This window comes from Sturnus vulgaris, chromosome 9 (assembly GCF_052056855.1).
Source record: "Sturnus vulgaris isolate bStuVul1 chromosome 9, bStuVul1.hap1, whole genome shotgun sequence".
Lineage (NCBI taxonomy): Eukaryota > Metazoa > Chordata > Aves > Passeriformes > Sturnidae > Sturnus > Sturnus vulgaris.
Window position 1 is genome coordinate 2,015,549 of NC_142251.1, and position 19,124 is coordinate 2,034,672.

General features: G+C 44.7%; 1 protein-coding gene across 1 annotated transcript in view; it reads right to left on the reverse strand.

Moving 5' to 3' along the window:
• ROR1 (ROR family WNT receptor 1) overlaps nt 1–18,275 on the reverse strand; it is a 143,875-nt gene extending 125,600 nt beyond the window's left edge. The window contains exon 1 of the mRNA XM_014870512.2: nt 18,173–18,275. Coding sequence (XP_014725998.2) covers nt 18,173–18,275 — 103 coding nt within the window. The remainder of the gene's footprint in view (nt 1–18,172) is intronic.
• Nucleotides 18,276–19,124: the final 849 nt, after the last annotated feature.

The window sequence follows — 19,124 nt, forward strand, 5'->3', positions numbered from 1 at the left end:
ATTTTGGTAAAAGAGGAATGTGGAAGAGCACATCCCCAGCTTTTATTCCCAGATCTGCTATGGGGATTTCATACAAGATTTAACCTGTACTCCTCTACAAGCATCAAAAAAGAAAAAAAATATATATAATCCACAGCAAGGCACAGTGAAAAATTCAAAATTGTTTGTAAACAGTTCTGAGCATCCTTGATCAAAACTACTGTTAAAAAAAAAAAAAAATCAGTAACTCCTGGATACTATCACCAGAGAAATAAAAACAGAGTGCACAGTATTTCTTTTCGATGGAACATTGAGAAGATTTGCTTTTTTTCTGGTGCCTGCCAAGCTGCAATAAGAACCATATTTTCTGCATGAAATTTAACACCCAGAAGAAACTGTAAAGGACCAGAGGGTTCTCCTGTCCCTCTGCACTTATTACTGCTGGGAGCTCCATGAGCATATGGAAAGAACACTCTGGCTTGCCTGGAGGTGATGTAAATACAGATAAGTGCATTCATCTGTTTAAAAATGAATGAAAAGAAAAGAAAACCTCCAGATCTTATTAAATAAGTTATCACAAAAATATGAAAGTACATCTTTGCACTGCATCAGTCTGGGCACATCATTTTTTTACATGTTTTATATGTTTTGGGTTTATGTGTCTTTAACTTTAGCTGCACTTCATTTTTCTCAGGACTCAGAGACAAAAAACAACCTAATATTCTGACATACAAAATTTATTTGGGTATTTCCCATTCTGATTCAACACACATCAATGGCCTAAGCTACATATTATCAGCCCTAAGAATATCATTCAAGAAACAACAGCAAAAGATGACAGGTGGTCAAAAGCTGCTTTTTATCCTTTTTTTCTGCTTTCCATCATCCAGCTCTTCCTGCTCCCCCTAAGCCAGGCAAAGTGAGTGCAAATATTAACTCTAATATAGAAATTGAGTGCAAATATTAACTCTAATATAGAAATTGTGCACATTTCTCCACGAGCAGCTCCTCTTCCATCCCCAGATCCCTGAGAAAAAGCAGCTGCTGCAGCCCAGAGCAGGGGAAATCCAAACAGATTACACTCAAGTACTGCTTTATGGGAGATTTAGGAGAGACCACAATAATCCTAAATCTGATCCCATGCATGACACATGCCACAATTCCCTATATCCAGTGGTTCTGCACACATCCCACTGTGGCTGTGAGCACATTGTTCCCCAAGTCAGCCCTGATTTAAAGGCTCCCAAGTGATGAAGAGCCTCTCACATCATTTGACCATTTGTTTTCCACAAATAGCTCCTTTCAAAGTGAAAAACTCGTGGAAGAAAATGAAGTTGGCTCCCTTGAGTTCAAGCTGGAGATTTCAGAGTTTGTCCCCACTGCAAACCACAGTGAAATGGAGAATTCCAAGAACAGAGCTGGGAAACAGAAATGGGGCACCAGAAGGTCCAGATGGGGAAAGGGCCTCGCCTGAGGCATCAGCAAGTACAGAGAGCCTGTGCCAGACACCCCAAATAAATGATGTGTCCTCACAGCAAACCAGTCTGATTCATTTCTGCTGACTTCAGTCGGGGTATTTAAAACAAACTCTGAACAAAAATACCTTTTTTGTTTACAAGACTTTGCTTTCCAAGTGGTTGTCTCTAAAGATGGCATTTTGCAGACAGCTCAGGCCTCTGGATGCTGAGGGATCCTTTGGGAATGCACCTGGGTGGCTTCAGGATTTACAGCAGTGTCACTGTCACTATCAGAGACTCGAGCCTTGGCTTCCATCCTGCCACAGGGGCTGTGCCATGGATCCCAAGGCAGAAAACTGCACAGGGAATGGGTTTGTACCCAAAGAGCCAACTCCAGGATTAGCCCTCAGCCTTCATTCCGAGCTGCTTTAGTGAAAAACTGCACAGCAAGATTAAATCTGCAGCAAAACAAGGATTAGTCCAGCCCAAAGAAGGACAAAAGCTGTTCTCATCCCAGAGAACATCCTGTCACCCCCTTTTCCATGATCTCCCTGCCTGCCTTTATGAAATTCAATCAAAAATTGTATTTTGTTATAGCCCAGTCTTAAAAGTTTGGATGAAACCAAAAGCAATCTCCACTGGGCTGTAGCCCGTTAATGATACCGTGCTCTCCTCTGGCTCCCTGCCAGAGAGTGAACAGTGCCAACATTTGCAGACTTCCAACAGGAAATTAAATAACTGCCCTGTTGGAAATATAAACCCATTTACAGTGGTCAGGCTTGCATTTTCCAAAACAACGATACAGTTTGTGCACGTAAAGCTCGAGGAAAATTTGTCAGAAGATTCAGCCAAGCGAATAGGAAACAAAGCCTTATGGAGAGGTGTTTTACACAGAGCTCCAAATTTGTCAGGTGTATTTCCTGCCCTGAGGCTTCTCTAGCAACAATTCTGGGCCCTTCAGTGAGTGCTGCACACTCACATTCCCCCATGGCTGAAGATTAACAGAGGCCCTGATTATGTCATAATTTTCTATATTCTTTCATTTATTCTTTCATTTACTTCCCAAGAATTGTTTTGGGGAGTGTTGTTTGGTATCAATTCTTTTGGTATCAAGTGCTGCTGCAGGCTTGGGAGAGCCTGGGTTTTATTTTTAACTTGTTTTTGTGACTTTTGGTCAAATCTCTAGGTAGGTAGAGATTGGAAGGTAGCTCCAAGCTACCCTTCCTCCTCACACTCTTTGTCACACAGAATCATGGAATTCTGGGATGGTTTGGGTTGGGAGGGACCTTAAAGCTCCTCCTGTTTCAACCCTGACACCTTCCACTGTCCCAGGGTGCTCCAACCTGGCCTTGGACTCTTCCAGGGATCCAGGAGCAGCCACAGCTTCTCTGGGCACCCTGTGCCAGGGCCTCCCCACTCTGTCAGCCAAGAATTTATTCCTAATATCCAACCCAAACCTCCTGTCTTTCAGTCTGAAGCCATTCCCCTTTTTCCTGTCACTAAATGTCCTTGTAAAAAATGTCTCTCCATCTTTCTTGAATATGTATTGAAGGGAGAGGCAAACTCCAGTTTTGGTCACTGGAGTTTCACCACTGCCATCACCACCACCAAGTTCTACACCAGAGAAGGGAGCCTGTTCCTTCCCAGGAGTTTTATGGCACAGTCCAGGCTGTACAATCTTGTCCAGACCCCACAGGTACAACACACAATAAATATCATATTCTGGAAGCATTATTGATTAGCAAATTTGACTCTCATCTTCACTCCTCTTCATCATCCAGCTGTTGAAACCTTTTTCCTCTGCCACCTCCCCTTCATCTCCCTGCTGTTGACACTTAGTCAGAAATCACACAGACACATAATCCAGGAGAGGAAGAGGCAGGCAGAATATTCTATATGTATATTCAATAACAGGAATATTCAGCAGGAGAATTTCTACCCTTAAAGAGTTAGAAAACCATCCTTCACATTTTCACATAGTGACCACTGTAGTGTTGTTCTCTAATATTATTTCTTTGCTGTTCTTTAATATTATTTCTTTGCATGAGTGCAAACCAGCTACACCTCACCTTTTCATTAATGAAACCTTCCCTACATTGACTGTAAACAGTCTAAAGCTGCAGGTACAGAATGCCCCCCTCCCCCCAATAGTGCCACCTTGTATTTTTGCACAGTAGGGCCTTTCATTCAAGGATCTGAACGTGTATTACACAGGTGGGTAAACATTATTATCCAGCTTCAGTTGGATTGTTGCAAGTCCATGACAAACCTGCAGCAGAGTCATTCCCTGAAGGGCAGATTTCCCTGGAGCCAGCACTCAGCCCTCTGGAGTAAAGATAACTTGCAGAAGAGTTTGTGGGATCAACCCACTGAGAAAGTTCCTCCCCACTAATCAAAGTCATATGGAAAGAATTGCCTGAAAAAAATCCCATTTTCTTTAAAAAGCTCTTTTGAAATGGACTGAAGAGTCACAAAAAGAGATTACCTATATTTGTATTTTCAAGCCTCACCTCGAGTTTTATGTTATGTAGGTAAAGCTGAGAATTGTGCCTTATTTAATGCCAGTAAAGTAGAAAGACACCTCTACATCACTGCTTTTATTGCTGCTTCCCTTCCTGCTCTTCCACCACAAGAGTTGGGTTGAGGCCCTTGGAAAACACGACCAGTGACACCACTGCCCTGGCATGCAATGAATGATTTGCATCTTTCTGCAGAAGTCATTGGAACTGGGAGCAGGAAAACAAGCAGAGGAAAAAGCAGCACGTGTTTAAGTGGCAGGAAAAGCAGCAGCAGGTCTAGAGCCCCAAAAAGCCTCTTGGATGGCCCAGGACAGCACTAAGCAGCAGTCAGGTCTCACTTTCAAGTCTCACTCGTGTAAAATGAAACACAAGCCCAAGTCTCACTCACTTAGGCCCTGCTCCAGGAAGGCACTCAGGCGGGATCTAACGTTCAACACAAAACTGGGCCCAGTTTAAATCAGCTGCACTGTTTACAGTTCCAGTCTATGGGTAAGTGCTCTGCTGGACTGGGGCCTCGAGCAGTGATTGTTATTTAACACTTTCTTTAAGTTATGCTGCCAGTTCCTGGTGCCTCAGCAAACTTCATCTCTTTCCCATCCGCTGCATCCCCTGTTGTTCCTTGAACAAACACAGATGTCCCCGGTTGGAGCACTGAGATTCTGCCACCGCAGCCATCTAGGAACCAGCAGATTTTAAATGCAGAGGGGACTTGCTGCTTTCAAAGATTTCCTCAAGACAAGAATAAATTAGCACCGTTCACTGGCAAAAGAAGAAAATAAAGGCAAAGGGAGATGATGGGAAAGGGGAAATCAGAGCAGCCCGAGGAGGAGGTGACAGCCCGAGGTGTTTTCCCTCCCCACAGCCACTGCCTGGGGAAGAAGATCAGCAGGAGGAATTCTCACTCTTTGCTGTGGCTGATAAAACACCAGACCCTGGCACAGATTTGCCTGCTGGGAAGCACCAGAGCCATCAGCAGCAGTGCCCTTTTCCAGCTTTTCCAGCACCACTTTGCCCAGAACTGCCTCCCCCCAGTGTCTCCTTGCCAAGACTCACTGTCACAGCCCAGGGATCCCAAGGATATCCCAGCTGGATGAGGCATCACCACGGCAGATGGGCAGGGAAGCACCAGGAGCTCTTTGGCCTCTTCCCCATCTCTGGCACCACAAAGGCACCAAGAGACAGCAGAGCAATGATTTCAGTGATCACAGCGAACAACTTCTTGTAAATCAGAGCTGAAGAAACTGCTTAAACAGACTTTGGAATAGTCAGCAGGGGATCCCTTTGAAAAAACAAGACTCCCAAGGACCGTGAAGAAGAAAAACCACACTGGAGAGCAGAGATTAGAAAAGAGGAAAGAAACAGCACCAGGAGGAAGGAATATCATGTGCTCTGCCAACTGCACCTCTTAATTAAAAGAACACAAGTGTGGCTCAGTGAAACAATGTCTGTGCACATCCCTGCTACAGCACACATTTATAAAAGGGATATATTCCTGTTCTTCCAAATGCTGAAGGGTTTCCATTCATCTGGCTGCAGCATGTTACAGAACTGCATTACAGCAAGATAATCTCTAGAAAGCCTGGGCTGTTATTCATATATTGAAACATAAGTAAGATATTATTGGTTTGGAAGCTGTCAAGACACTTCTCTGTGTGCTGCAACAGAAGTCAGAACCAGACATTATTCAGCCCCTACCCAAGGTTTCCATTGGACACTGGAAAAATCAAAGACCAGAAATCCTTCGGGGTGTTGACATTATTTTCTAAACTAAATCATCACCAGTGTAGTTCCCCTTCACATAAAACTAATTTTATTTGAGATATAAAGCTTCTAATATAAACAAAGTTTCTGAAAGGAAAAACAGGTCAATCATTGTAGCTGCCATGGCAAATAATATTGCAGATTTTTCATTTGTTAATAGCCTTACAGGGTCTGGGCATGTGAACATCTGTAATCTTGCTCCCCAGTACGTTCTCCCCTGAAAATTAAAGTGGTACAGACGGATTTTTTTTTTTTTTAATAACCTCAGTAAGTAAAAAAGTGGAAAAGAAGAAGAAAGCATTAAAAACTGCATTGTTATTGGTGTGCCTGTGTTGTATTAGCCCAGACATGTCTGTGCTTGGAAACAAATTGATTGCATCTCTTGGTAAATCAGCCCCTCTGTGGAGAATGCACCAACCTCTCCCCAGATTAAAGAAGAAGCATCTGCTTATAAACACAAACCAACTGAGGAGCTGGCACTGCTGCACGACTTCATGGCTTGTGTTTCTCTGCTGTTCATCATGTGCATGTAAGGGCTGAACTCCAGCACATCTCTAACATCACATCAGGGCCTTCAGGTAAATCTCTAACTGTTCCATGTGCACAAAAAAATGCACTTAAACAGGATTTTTAAAAATAAAATGCATGCAAGGTATGTGATGGAGCATTTATTACAGACTCTTTAACAATTCATTGCCAGTATCAGGTACAGGATGTATTTATTCTGAATTTACTTGAGTGTAAGGAAGAACAGGTTTGGTCAAAATATCCTCCTGTGGCTTTAAAGATCCAATTAAGTAAAGCACATTCCCAAAATGAAAGGGATGTTAATAGAAAACATCGAAGCAGTTGCTGGCTGGCACAAGAATCCACTGAAACCCCAACAACCCCCCAGGACCTTGACTTGCCAATTGAAATGATCCATCAGAGCAGCTCAAAGGCACAGACCCCAGTGTGCTCTGTTCCTCCCAGGGAATGTGAGTGAAAAAGGGGGATGGAGCCTTCAAACCTCCCAGCATTTCTGAATAAACCTTCTACCAAACACACACAGCAAATCCCAAAGTTCAGTGTATGATGTTTTGCCTCCAAAACTCCAACAGAGGGCAAGTTTGTCCTTAAAACACAATAAAATAACAAAAAAATTACCACCAAGAAAAAAATCCACCTTGGCAAGCAGGCACTAAAAGTGAATTTCCAAATATTTAGTGCTCTCCAGAGGTGACCCTCCTGCATCTTCAGACACCCCAGTATCCAGAAATGAGATGGAAACCCCAGAAATAACTCGGATTAAAACTGGCCCAGGGCAGAGGGTGTTGGTGCAGGCCAGACCCTCCCCTGCCAGGTGCACCCCTTTTCCAGCACATTTTCACCCGGGCTGATGTCCAAAATAAACCACCCAAGTCCCAAATCCCAAACATCAAAGATGAATGGGCACAAAGTATCTAAAATGTTTCCTAGTTTGGCTCGACCTGGGAAATTCTGCAGAACTGCAGAAAGGATCAAGCTCTGTGCAACAGGAAAGAAACACTTGAAGCTGCCTCCCCTTTCACTTCATCTGAACAAATGTTTGATAGATTCAGGCAAAATGGAAAAATCCTGAAGATTACAAAAATCCTTTCTCTGCATATACAAAAAAATCACTCATTTCACAACTCTGTGCAGTGATGAGAAAAGTAATAAAGCCAAAAAAGTCACGTAAGAGACTGGAACAGGAGTTGCTTCCCCAGTCAAAATTTAAACACACAGCATTAAATATTTCCTTTTTTATCTTTATATTCCTCCAAAATGTGAAAAGTTCTTGCTCAGAGAACTATTGCTCTCCTTGAATTGCACAAGAAATTATTAAATATAGGTTCCAAGAACAAATACTGTCTCAAGTTGCAACAGCTTTCACCAAGTACTGCAAATGTTCTCCTGACCTAAAATTTGGAAATTATTTCAATTCTTACGTTCAGTCTGAGAAATATTCCTCACAGAAACATTGTCTTTTCATTAGGATTTAACTGAATTCTCTATTATTTATTAGTAAGCAAATGAGATGTCTTTTGTACACATTTTTGGAGGAAAAACTGGGTTATTATCATTAAGGCTGGTAGAGAGCATGAGAACATTGGAACAAAAAGTGCAACCATTTGCATTTGGCTGCTCATTTGAACGCCATGAATATTTTTGGATAATATTTTGTTTGGAGAAATCCAATCCCCACCCTGAGCAGTTTTTTTTTTCCTGCCTGCAAAGCCCTGGCTTTGTCCTTGCCTGGGTCAGCCATGGCAGAACAGTGACACTCGTCTTTCATCGCTGCAAGCTGAGCCAGCCCCACATCACACACAGATCAAAACCATCCCTGCTCCCATGGCATTTGCTGCAGGAAGCAAAGGGAACACTGGATCCTGCTTCAAGACTAAATCCCAACTATTCAAGTTTCACACATTCCCTTTCCTCTGGGAAAGGGGCACTGGCACAACCCCAGGATAAAAATCCCACAGGACAAAAATCACTCTGGTGGTACCAGGGTCCATTTGGATATCAGAGATGTTGGGAAACACTCAGGAGTTATAGAACATAGAGCAAAACAAAACGTTTCTCCCATTTCTTTAAGCACCATGTGAACTTTGAGTCCAACAAAGTCCATGAGAGGAACTGCACTTCCCTGGTTTTCAGGATAAAACATTCCAGGACATTCTACATTTGTTCACTGCTGGATGAAGCGTGTCTGGAAACAAAGCAGCAAAAGCCTTTTCTTGGGGGGAAAAAAAACCCGTGGATTTGAGTCTAAAAATAAGGAAAATATATCAAAATAAAATTTCAGCATACTTGCTTTGTACAGTGGTAACAAGAACCGGCATTAGCAGGACTGAGTTTATTCTTTGGAGTTCTTTTCAGGCCATAATATCCCACACCAGGGGTGGGCACGTCGTGACTTTCACGTGGAAAGGCTGTCTTCCTTTACACAGGAAATATTTCAGCTGCCTGAAAGCAACTGCCCACTAAAGTTACTAAAAGATTCATTACATGCATCCTCTAAAGGATTCTGGCAGAAAATCTGTCAGGCTCTGCTGCTCAGATTGATTGTCTTAATCAGCATTGCTGAATGACTGAGCCATAACCAGGATCTTTAGGATCTCGTAGGATCTTTAAGACAGCAAAGCAAGCAGAGATCAAAAGCTGCACCTCAGTCATCTTCAGTGTAATCCCCAACATCTCTGGTGTCAGTAATTCCCAGTAAGAACAGAGCAACAAACAGCAGGATAATATCAAGCCTTGATACCTGATGAAATGAAAGCTAAATTAGCACAATAATCCTTCAAGAACATTAAGTGCCTTCTCAAGGAGCCTGACACCAGCTTATACAGGCAAGGACAGAAAAAAGCCTATAAAAATTCACTTCAGTGGGATAATGCAACAAAAGCTGAAGAAAGTTGAGCCTCCTATCACCACACATCCATCCCTTGCAACATTTCAAATGATTTTACAGTTCTCCTGACAGATCTGTACATAGACACCTCTCAGCAAATTACATGGAATATATACACACCTAATCCCTCCTTGCACTGCTGAGACAGAATTCTTCCCCTCAGGCCTTGTCAGTTATTACAATTAGTCCAGGTGAAGTTACCCTTGATAATCTCAGCAGATAATAAGTGGCAGGAGGAATAGGATAACAGAACATCCGACAATTACAGGCTTTGGGTAGGGGATTTCTGTAGAGCTGACAACAAAATAAACAACACCTGATGTACAAACCTGTGCAGGAGCCTGAACTCTGATTTTCCCAAAGCAAAGGCAGTGCCAGCATTGCTGTCCTTGCTGTGACCCTGCTGGATGGGCTGAGATGCCTGAGGCCACAGTTTCACACATTTACTGGCAGAGAAAACTCCAGTTAAGGCTTTGGTGCTGCATTCTGTCAAAATTTTCTGAAAAAGGGGATTGCTCTTAGAGCTAACCATGGATTTTTAAAGTTGGATGTACCAGAGGTGCTCCACAATAAATACAAGAGATGAAAAAATTCACCCAGTGCTTCAGAGCTCCAAGCCCAGAGATTTCAGAATGACCTTGGATGAGAAAACTGAACAGGACTGAGTTTTCTCTCTAGGATGAGAGAGAACTGAACACACCCCATAAATGACAACAGAGCAACATTAAATGTTCAGATCCCCAAATACCCTTGTAAAGGTGTCCTACTTACAGGAGTCACCTCCACCATGAGATATTGTTACCCAACCACAGTTCTCATGGCAAGGAAAAGCTGTCAGTTTGCAGGTGGTCTCTCCTTCATTGAACAAATTCCTTCAAAATTCACTGTACCTGCTATCAACACTGAGACCACCTTTTTCTCTTTCCCCCAATACCAACTCTCAACTTTTGAAGTTTTCAAGACAGATCAAAGAACTTCCCCAGAAGCATTAAGGACCTAGAGAAATGTTGAAAGCAGAGCCACAAGTGTGATAGGTGCCAAATGTGGCTCCCCAGTGAAACCAGTTCAGGAAGGAAGCAATGGCCCAGTTCACTTCACACCCAAACCTAATCTGTCTCACCCTGAACAGCTCAACCAACAAAATATTGATGTTGACATTCCCTGGACGTTTTCAGCCTGAAATGAGAGGGGTTGGTCACACAGCTCCTCATATCAGCACCATATTTGCTGCTGGGAAAAGTAGGAGACCACAGATTTTAAGAGAAAATTGTCTAAGTTCTGCACACCAAATACTCTCGAGTTTGTGAACATTTTACTGCTGCTCAGGGGTCACTACACAGAGTCAGAAATACTCATTAGGGTTTTAAAAAAGATCAATCACAGAGAATGCAAGAACATAAATCACATCCTACAAACAGCCTCTCAAAAGATAAAGGGCAAATCAGATATCATCTCTGCCTATATAACACAAGAAAATCGGGTCAGTATTTTCTTTTAATCCCTGATGAAATATAATTTTGCTAATAAGATTCTCCTACAGTGAGAGGATGCCTTTATAGCTTCTTCCCTTGCCTGGGCCTCTTTTTGGAGAATTTATGTAGCAGAGGAGACTGAAAGGAGTAAAAACCCTTTAAGAGTTTTTACCAGGGTGTCCTTCCTAAAGCTCTTTGCTGTACTAAGGATGCAGTTTATACACAGGTAAAATGCTACTGTTCTTAATATACTGAAAAACTTTTTTTTTTTCAACACAGAGCAACAAAGCCTGCACAGAAAAGATAATGACAACATCCAGCTTATGGGAATGACCCAAAACTCAGGAGAAAAGGGGCCTGGAGCTCCAATGGTGCTCCACTGCTGCATCCACTAGAATGCATTCTGTTATCCCACACCAGGTTTCAATTATTCATCTCTTAATCAACTTCAGATTGACTTACTTAAAAGGATGCAATTTTAACAATAAATCTCATGGACAGTGTTAATTAAAAGCTAAATCTTGCCCTGAGCTGGACGCCCAAGGTCTATGAGAATGTTCACAGCCCATTTATTTACTCCAGCATTGTGTCAGTTATTGAATTACAGTAAATTAAAAACACAGTGAAAGAGCAATAGCTGAAATAAGTGAGGCTTGTTGCATCTCACTTACAAAGGTTGCCAGACTTGGGCTCTGTCAGGCTGCCAAGAAAAGTGAATGTAAAAGTCAGGGGCCCTCAGTTCAGAAACATCCTCTGGTGAGCATGGAGTGTTTCAGCCTCAGAGATGCCAGCAGGCAGAAGCAAAGGTCCACCACGAGCTCTTCCTTGGCCTCCTGAAAGCATTTAATGATAGAAATCCATCTTCCTGACAATCAGCTGGGAATGAAATGACCTCTTGTCACTGTAGGTGAAACTCACTGAAAGCAGAGCTCAACTGGTGCTCTCTCCACTCAGCACGTTCTGGAGAAAAAGAGATGTCTCCATCGTGCTACAGATTTTCATTAAATTCACAGAGAGATAATGTGTTTTATGAAGAAAAATCCAAACATATGGAATGAATAATTAACATATACAAAAAAGAATTTAAAATGAAAACGCACAGAATGCTTGTTACTTATACAGCACATCAAGTACTTCAGAGTAAACAAAACAATTATAAAGACACTTCCTTTCATTCGAAGCCAAGTTAATTTTGGAGAAGAGATGCTCACCCATGATAACTGACCCCTAACAGGAAAAACTAGGAGAGGCAAGAGCTGCTGTAAATACAGCACAGACTGCACAGGGCTCAGATATTCATTAACTCCACAAAGGTGTCACAGGTGAGATATTCCCTGTACAACAAGCATGTGAGTAGAAAGGCTGACAGTGGTTTTGCAAAGAGGACCTCACTTGAGGAAAACCAGATCTAATCTTAGTTCTAACAGTGATTTTATTTTTGTATCATCTGACCTGGCTTCTGGCTTCTAGACACCTGTGTGTGTTCAGAGTCACACTTATCTTTGAGGACAGAACGACTGAAACTGAATTCAGACAGAGATCAAACCCCCTGTACACGTTAAATGTTCCACAGCAGTGGATGTCAACGTGGTAAGAGCTAAAGGCCCTCGTGGATTTTGAAATTAAGGTTCCTCAGATCCCAATCCCTCCTTGTCCAGCACAGGTTCTTGCTGTGCAGGAGCAGCCACGGTGTTCTATACGGACCAGCCACACCATGGACACCCTCATCACATTTACACCCTCTGTCCTTTAAAGCTCAGCTTAGCATCTTCAGAGGGGACTGGGCCACCAGAGCAGCTTTGCAGAGGAGCATTCACACTGTGAGTGTGGAAGTGCACGTCCTTCCAGAGCCAGCCTCGAGTTCCCAGGGCAGGAAAAGCATCCCCTGCTCCACTCTCAGTCTGTGCAGGGAATGTGTGAGGAGCTGACAAAGCTGCTGAGCGTTTTTCCCTGCCTTATCTCTGATCTCTCCATTTCCCATGGGATGCTGCTGTGCTCCTGCTCCCAGCTCCACCACTGCAGCTCCTTCCTGGCTCTGCCTGGAGCAGATGTTCAGGGCTGTGCTGCAGACAGACAGAACATCTGGGAATGGGACAGGGGGACACACCAGGGACAGCCCTGGAAGGGAGGAAGGAGCAGAAGGTCACAGGAAGCCCTTGTGCCGTATCAGTTTCAGCATATGACCTGAGCAGCTTGACAAAAAAGCTTTTAATAAAATGCAGGCTTCCCCCAGAGCCTGCAGGAACTTTTCTCAAGAACTCACCCAGTTATGAAACTTTCCCAGTGCATATTGGGATGGCAAAGTCCTAACTTAAAGCTAGTCCCAAATATCAGTGAGTGAGTGAGAGCACATCTCTGCATGGCCCAGAGCATCAGCAGGGCTTACAGAGACCATGGAACATCTGCACAAAATTCCCAGCACTTCTGCTCCAGCTCCTGGGGACAGTGGCTGTCAGCAGACACTGGGACTTATTTTTTTAGCTTTCTCTGACATAAAAAGCAGACAGATTTTCTTCACCTTCAACATTCCCAGGGCACAATAAATACACCCAGGATCCCTGCCTTCAATGTGACATCACAGAATCAGAGAATCCTGAGCTGGAAGGGACCCCAAAGGATCATCCAGTCCAACTGCTGGTCCTGCACAGACACTCCAACAATCCCACCCTGTCCCTGAGAGCGTTGTGCAAACCCTCCTGGAGCTCTGGCATTCCCTGAGGAGCCTGTGTAGTGCCTAAATATCCTCTGGGGGAAGAACCTTTGTCCCCAAGAAATCCAGCCTAAACCTCCCCTGACTCAGCCTGAGCCATTTCCCAGAGTCACTGGTAACAAGAGCAAAGAGATCAGAAAATCTCAGCAGGGCCCGGGTGGGTTAAGCCAGGCCTGGACCAACACCCCCAAACTGGCAATTCCAGCCAACAGGGACACAGCCCCCACCAGCAGCAGGGATCCAGGACATGTCCTGCAAGAGCATCTTTTGGTGTTCTTTGCCCTCTCTGACCAACCAGACTCCACACAGCTCTCCAAAGGGCTTGGTAGAACAGGACACCAAGCACAGAAACTCCAGGGACTCAGTGAAGCAGCAAAGCAGCCTTGACCTGAGCTTTCTCCTGCTCTCCTTGGGTGTGAATTCCATGTAATGATGTGTTGAGGAACACCAGAGCAGCTCTGTGCACACAGCCCTGGCCCCACAGCCCATTCATTTATCCCTGTCAGTCCTTCCTCCATGGCTGTGCCTCCTGCTCCTGTTGGTGACCACCCTGCACCATTTTTCACGAATCCTACCTGACAATCATCCTCCAAATCTGTGTCCATCCCACCAACATGAACCATGGGGTTCTTTCCACCAGCCACCAGGCACTTCCTTTCATCTACAGCCCTGCAGATTTACTTGGAAACGGTGGCACTGCTGTGTCTCCACTTCAGGAGGAGATCCTGGAAAGCAATCTTCCTCACGCCAGGATGCTGGCATGGAGCAGGCTGAGGAGCCTGGCTTATTGCTTTCCTCACTAAAGGGTTCCTTTCTCAAGCTACTTCTTTTCCCCAAGCTGCCTGACTTTGGCAAAGCACCATTTTCAATATTGCATTGCATTAGAGTCCAAATATAGGCAAGTTATTTTATTTTACATTATATTCCCTGGGGGACTTCAAAGAACTTTACTATTAAATAATAGTAATATTTAGAGCTTTATCATTACATCACACACTAGTGATATATATATATTTAAGCCGAAATTATTCCGTTTTTCCACCTTGGCAAACTTCACAGCCCCCCCTGGCTACCCTGTCGTTCCAGCCCAATTAAATGACATTAAACATGTCCAAGCCTCTCACATGCCACACTCCTGGCAAGGACAGCAGTGACTCTGCTTGTAAACAGGCAGAAAAAAAATTTGTAACTTCCTCTGCAGCACCTGACCAAATTAAACTTTATGCCAAATGTAGAATTTCAGGAATTTTTAAAGCAATAAAGGATGTACAACTGCAATCACCACCCCCACAGAAGCATCCTTCAGCTAACACCAGTGTTCTGTTGTTATTTACAAAGAATCATTGACAATTGCTCTCACTTATTCATTTCACTGCTCTTCCATTTATAAATGTGCAGATTCATTGACTCTCAATATCTCCTTGATTACAATGAAAAAGAAACAAGAAAAGCCCTGCAAAGTCACTTCATTATTCAACCCAGAATTTCTTTGAGCTCAGCTTTAGGGAGTTGATTTCAAGACACAGCACGGGGTTTGCCGATTTTTAAAAGCAGAAACCCGGATCAAAGACAGCATCTTAACAGTAAAATAACTGGATTTGCTAAGTGTTTCGATAAGGAGGAGTGTGTCAAAATGCAGGCTTGGGTGATCCCCGGCACAGCTCCACCTCTGGCCCGGGTGTGAGACTCTCCAGCTGTGCCACGCAGCGACTTCCCCTGGGAAGCAGCAGCAGCATCACCGGGATACCCAGGGCGAGGTGAGACAGCACAAAACACCTCAAGCAGATTCCTAAAAACTCCTTCTTGAGACACAACATTTCACACAACGACTGTGTGAACATCGAATTCGCAGCTGAGGATGAGTGAGGTTCTTGGGGTTTTTTTTCTTACCCAGGGCGTGGGGAAGGAAAGGTTTTACACTTTTTCTTTTGTCTGAGTTAACTCTCTTAAGTTTCTGGCTTGCAAGACAATCGCTGTGTGTAAAGCAGCTGCATTTAGTTAGAGATCTTTAAAAAGAGTTTTCAACTCCGAGGTGCTCTCTGGAGTCCCAGCAGACTGCTGGATTTCTACATCTGTTTCCAAAGAGCGGGATCCAGTGTCACACCTCAGGGAAACTCTTTTTTCTATCCCCCTCTCTTTGCATACTTAAATCTATACACAAGCTTTAAAATACTCCCCTGCCTAACTCTCATTTGCAACACTTTAAATCCCTGCGAGGACGTAATTAACACAGCAGTTTCAGTAGAAGTTAATTACAGAAACAAAGAAACGATGTCCCGAAGATAATTTGCTGCAATTTCAAGCCACTTTTGTCAAGAAATACAAGGCTACAACCTCAAACAGTGACATCTACCCTCATCCTCTTAGAGGCTTAAGGCAACAAAAGCATTTTGTTTGTTTTTAAACTCATTCCTGGATAGTGGCTGAAGCAGCAGCCTGTGACCCAGGGATGAAACAATTAACCACAGGGAGTGATCAAGAGCTGTGGAACTTTATCTTACCATTTTCTACGAAATCAGCACCACCCCTACAATCTAAACCACAATCTACAAACCTGTGGGTTTACTCCACGCTTTTCAAATGGTTTTTTCCATTATTCACACTTGTTTCGTTATGACTCCTCACAAAGTTACATCATCTGGCAGAGCAATAATCGAGCTGAACTGGGACTATTCAGAGCCACATACTGCAAAAAGTATCCAAGCTGGAGAGTTCCTTAAATTGACATTAACTTTGTGCTTTTATTTGGAACACTCGGGCCAGCTCCTGAACACCCTTGGGAAGAGCACAAGTTAAAGGCAGTGAATGTACAAAGCTTTTGGGGTTGTTTTGCTCCCTACAAGGAAAGGTCATGGACAAAAAGGCAGCAGCAGGAGACAGTGGTCCACAGTCTCTTTCTGAAAATGTCAGGGTTAAAGGGTAGGGACTGAAGATTCTGTCTGGGCTGGGTTTCTGATAGAGCAAATTCTATTTGCCCAACCACTACAGTCACCTTAAAGAAATCTGTAAAACTTTTTAGAACAGCCTTTTTCTTTGTTTGGTTTTTTAACTGGTGTTGGATGTTCAAGTTCCCTTACTCTTCCACAAAACCTAGTTTGGGGGAAAACCTAGTATGTGGTTGAACATGTGATAGATATTTATCTATAAAAAATAAATAAATCACTTGATCTGCCCATGAATCCATGCTGTAAGCATTTACCAAAGATATTATTTAAAATACAGGAAATACTTCACTGGGGAAGGTAAGTGTATATAATCACAGATCACAGTCTAGGCTGGAAGGGAATGGAAGGATCACCTGGTCCAGCCTTTTGTGGGAAAAGGGAGCCTGGCTCAGATTATCCAGTCTCATCTTGGAAACCTCCAGCCATGGGGATTGCACCACATCCCTGGGTGATGGAATAATTCCAGTGAATTCTTGTCCTCACTATAAAAAAAACACTTTCTTATATTGAGCTGAAACCCCTCTTGGTGCAACTTGTACTACATGACCTGCAGTGCAATGACTACATTAATATATCATGATGGCTATATTAATATCTTCACATAAATTTGAATTCAAACTCTGATAGGTACTTCCCAGCAGAATGCACAAGAAATAAAAAATGGTCAGTTTCAGAGCCAATGTGATCAGTTGCTTTATGGTAATGAGTTTTCATTCTTCCTTTCCAGGCTCTTTGAAACATGCAAAAAACCGTATTGCCCTAAAGCTTAGAAATTATCTGAAAAACCAGGGGGAAATTGTCTTTTTTGCCCCTTTAAAAAACACAGCTATTTGTTAAGCATACGCAGCATTCCCTGGAGACGGTTAGAAAACAACTTTTGAAAATTTTCCCATTGAGATGTCACGAAGAATTCCGACCCCAAGCTAGAACTCCTGCAGCCATTGAATCTACACCACCAGACTCCTGGGACATCGGGAAGTCATTCCAAGAGATCAGACGCACTCCCTCACACACAGCACCGGGAATAGCATCCCTAGGGACACCGGCAGAAATCCAGGCACAGGGATGTTACAATTGACTTTCATCTGTTAGCTACACGCAAAATTTTAAAGGCACTTATCTCACTGTATTTAAAATTTGAGTTATTTTTTGGCTTTTTCGTCAGCTTTCTCTCTTTAGCGTTCACTTTTTTTTTTCACTTCTTTAAAGATTAAAGACAGATTATCATATATATTAAATACATATTTTCTACCAGCACTCCTCAGAGGTGGGCTGTGACTGAAGAACCCAGCACAGAGCGCTTCGGAGGAGCCGGAGCTCACGTACATCCAACTCTCGGTGAAATTCTCATGCAGCCGTCCAAAAAACACTGCTCACTTTTTACTGACTTGGCCTGCAGGAATCAGTCCTTGCCCAATTCCAGCTATCCCAACTCCAAGGTGCCTTTATGCCTGGGCTACGCTGTGTTCTACACAGAAATCCCTCGCAAAAAGCCTGGAATCAGAACCCTGATAAAGCAGATGGACCGCGGGATAAACACCACTCGCTAAAAGCAAAACGGAGGCGCTTCCTTTTTGTTGCAAACAAATAAACAGATAAATAAACTAACACTTTTGAGGGAGACAAGGGGGGTGAGTGGCAAAACACGCCCTCAGAGTTAGATCCAAGGGACAAGTCCCCAGCGCGACAGCGCACCTCGGGCACCATCAATCACGGACCGCAAAGCGGGACCGCCTGCGAATGGTTACGCTGGGAACGCTGACCGGCCCCAACACTTGGAAAGAGCTTTTTAACCGAGCAATTAAACACAGACCGACCATAAAACCCCGAGCTGGCTAACGGGAGGCGGCGTGGAGGCAGCCGGGCTCTCCTCGGTGCCGGCCCGGTTCCTCTCCCGCCCCGTGTCCTCCTTACCTTGCGTGGCGTCCCCGGGCTCGGCTCGGCTGCCCGCACGCAGCAGCAGCAGCAGCGGGAGCAGCAGCGGGAGGCTCCCGTCCGCGCCGCCCGGCTGCTGCATTCCTGAGCCGGCGCTGCTCCCGCATCCACCGCGGGGCCGCCGCTCCTCCGTCCCGCGCTGTACCGGCGGGCGGGCGGGCGGGCGGGGAAGGCGGGGAGGGAGCGGGGCCGGGGCCGGGACCGCCGCCCTCAGCCCTGAGCCCTGCCCGCTGTCAGCGTGCCCGGCCCCGCAGCGCCCCCGCGCGGCGACCGCGCCGCCGCCGCCGCCATTTTGTCACCCCGCGGAGGAGCCGAGCGCACTCAGAGCCGGGGCCCGGCGGAGCTGTGAGGGCGGCGGTGAGGGGACATCGCCTTCCCTGAGCTCTGAGGGGACATCGCCTTCCCTGAGCTCTCAGAGCAGCGGTGCGGGAATACGTCTTTCTCTGCCCGAGGGACACGAATTCCCTTCTGGTTTCCCCAGTAGGATTTCCGCAGAATCGCCTGTGGGATTATTGGGTCCAGCCCCCGTGAGCAGACACAGAATCACAGCATCGAGTTGGGTGATCTGGTCCAGCCTCCCTTCTCCAACACCCCGGAGCCCATGGCATGGGATTGTGTCCAGACGGTTCTGGAATGTCTCTAGTGAGGGACACTCCACACTCTTCTCTGGACAATCTGTTCCAGTGCGTGGTCATCCACATTGGAAAGGTTTCCATCCCTTCCCAAGGGTGTGCCCCACATCGAGTGGTAGAAGTCTGTGGGATTACTGCACTTGGAAGGGCACACTTTTCACAGAATCACAGAAGTGTTGAGCTTGAAAAAGACCTTCAAGACCATCAAGTCCAACCTGTGATCGATCCCCACCTGCCTAGACCCCCAAATATGCTTTTCCCTCTCTCTGGTGACTGGAAACTGAGATTTTGGGCAGGAG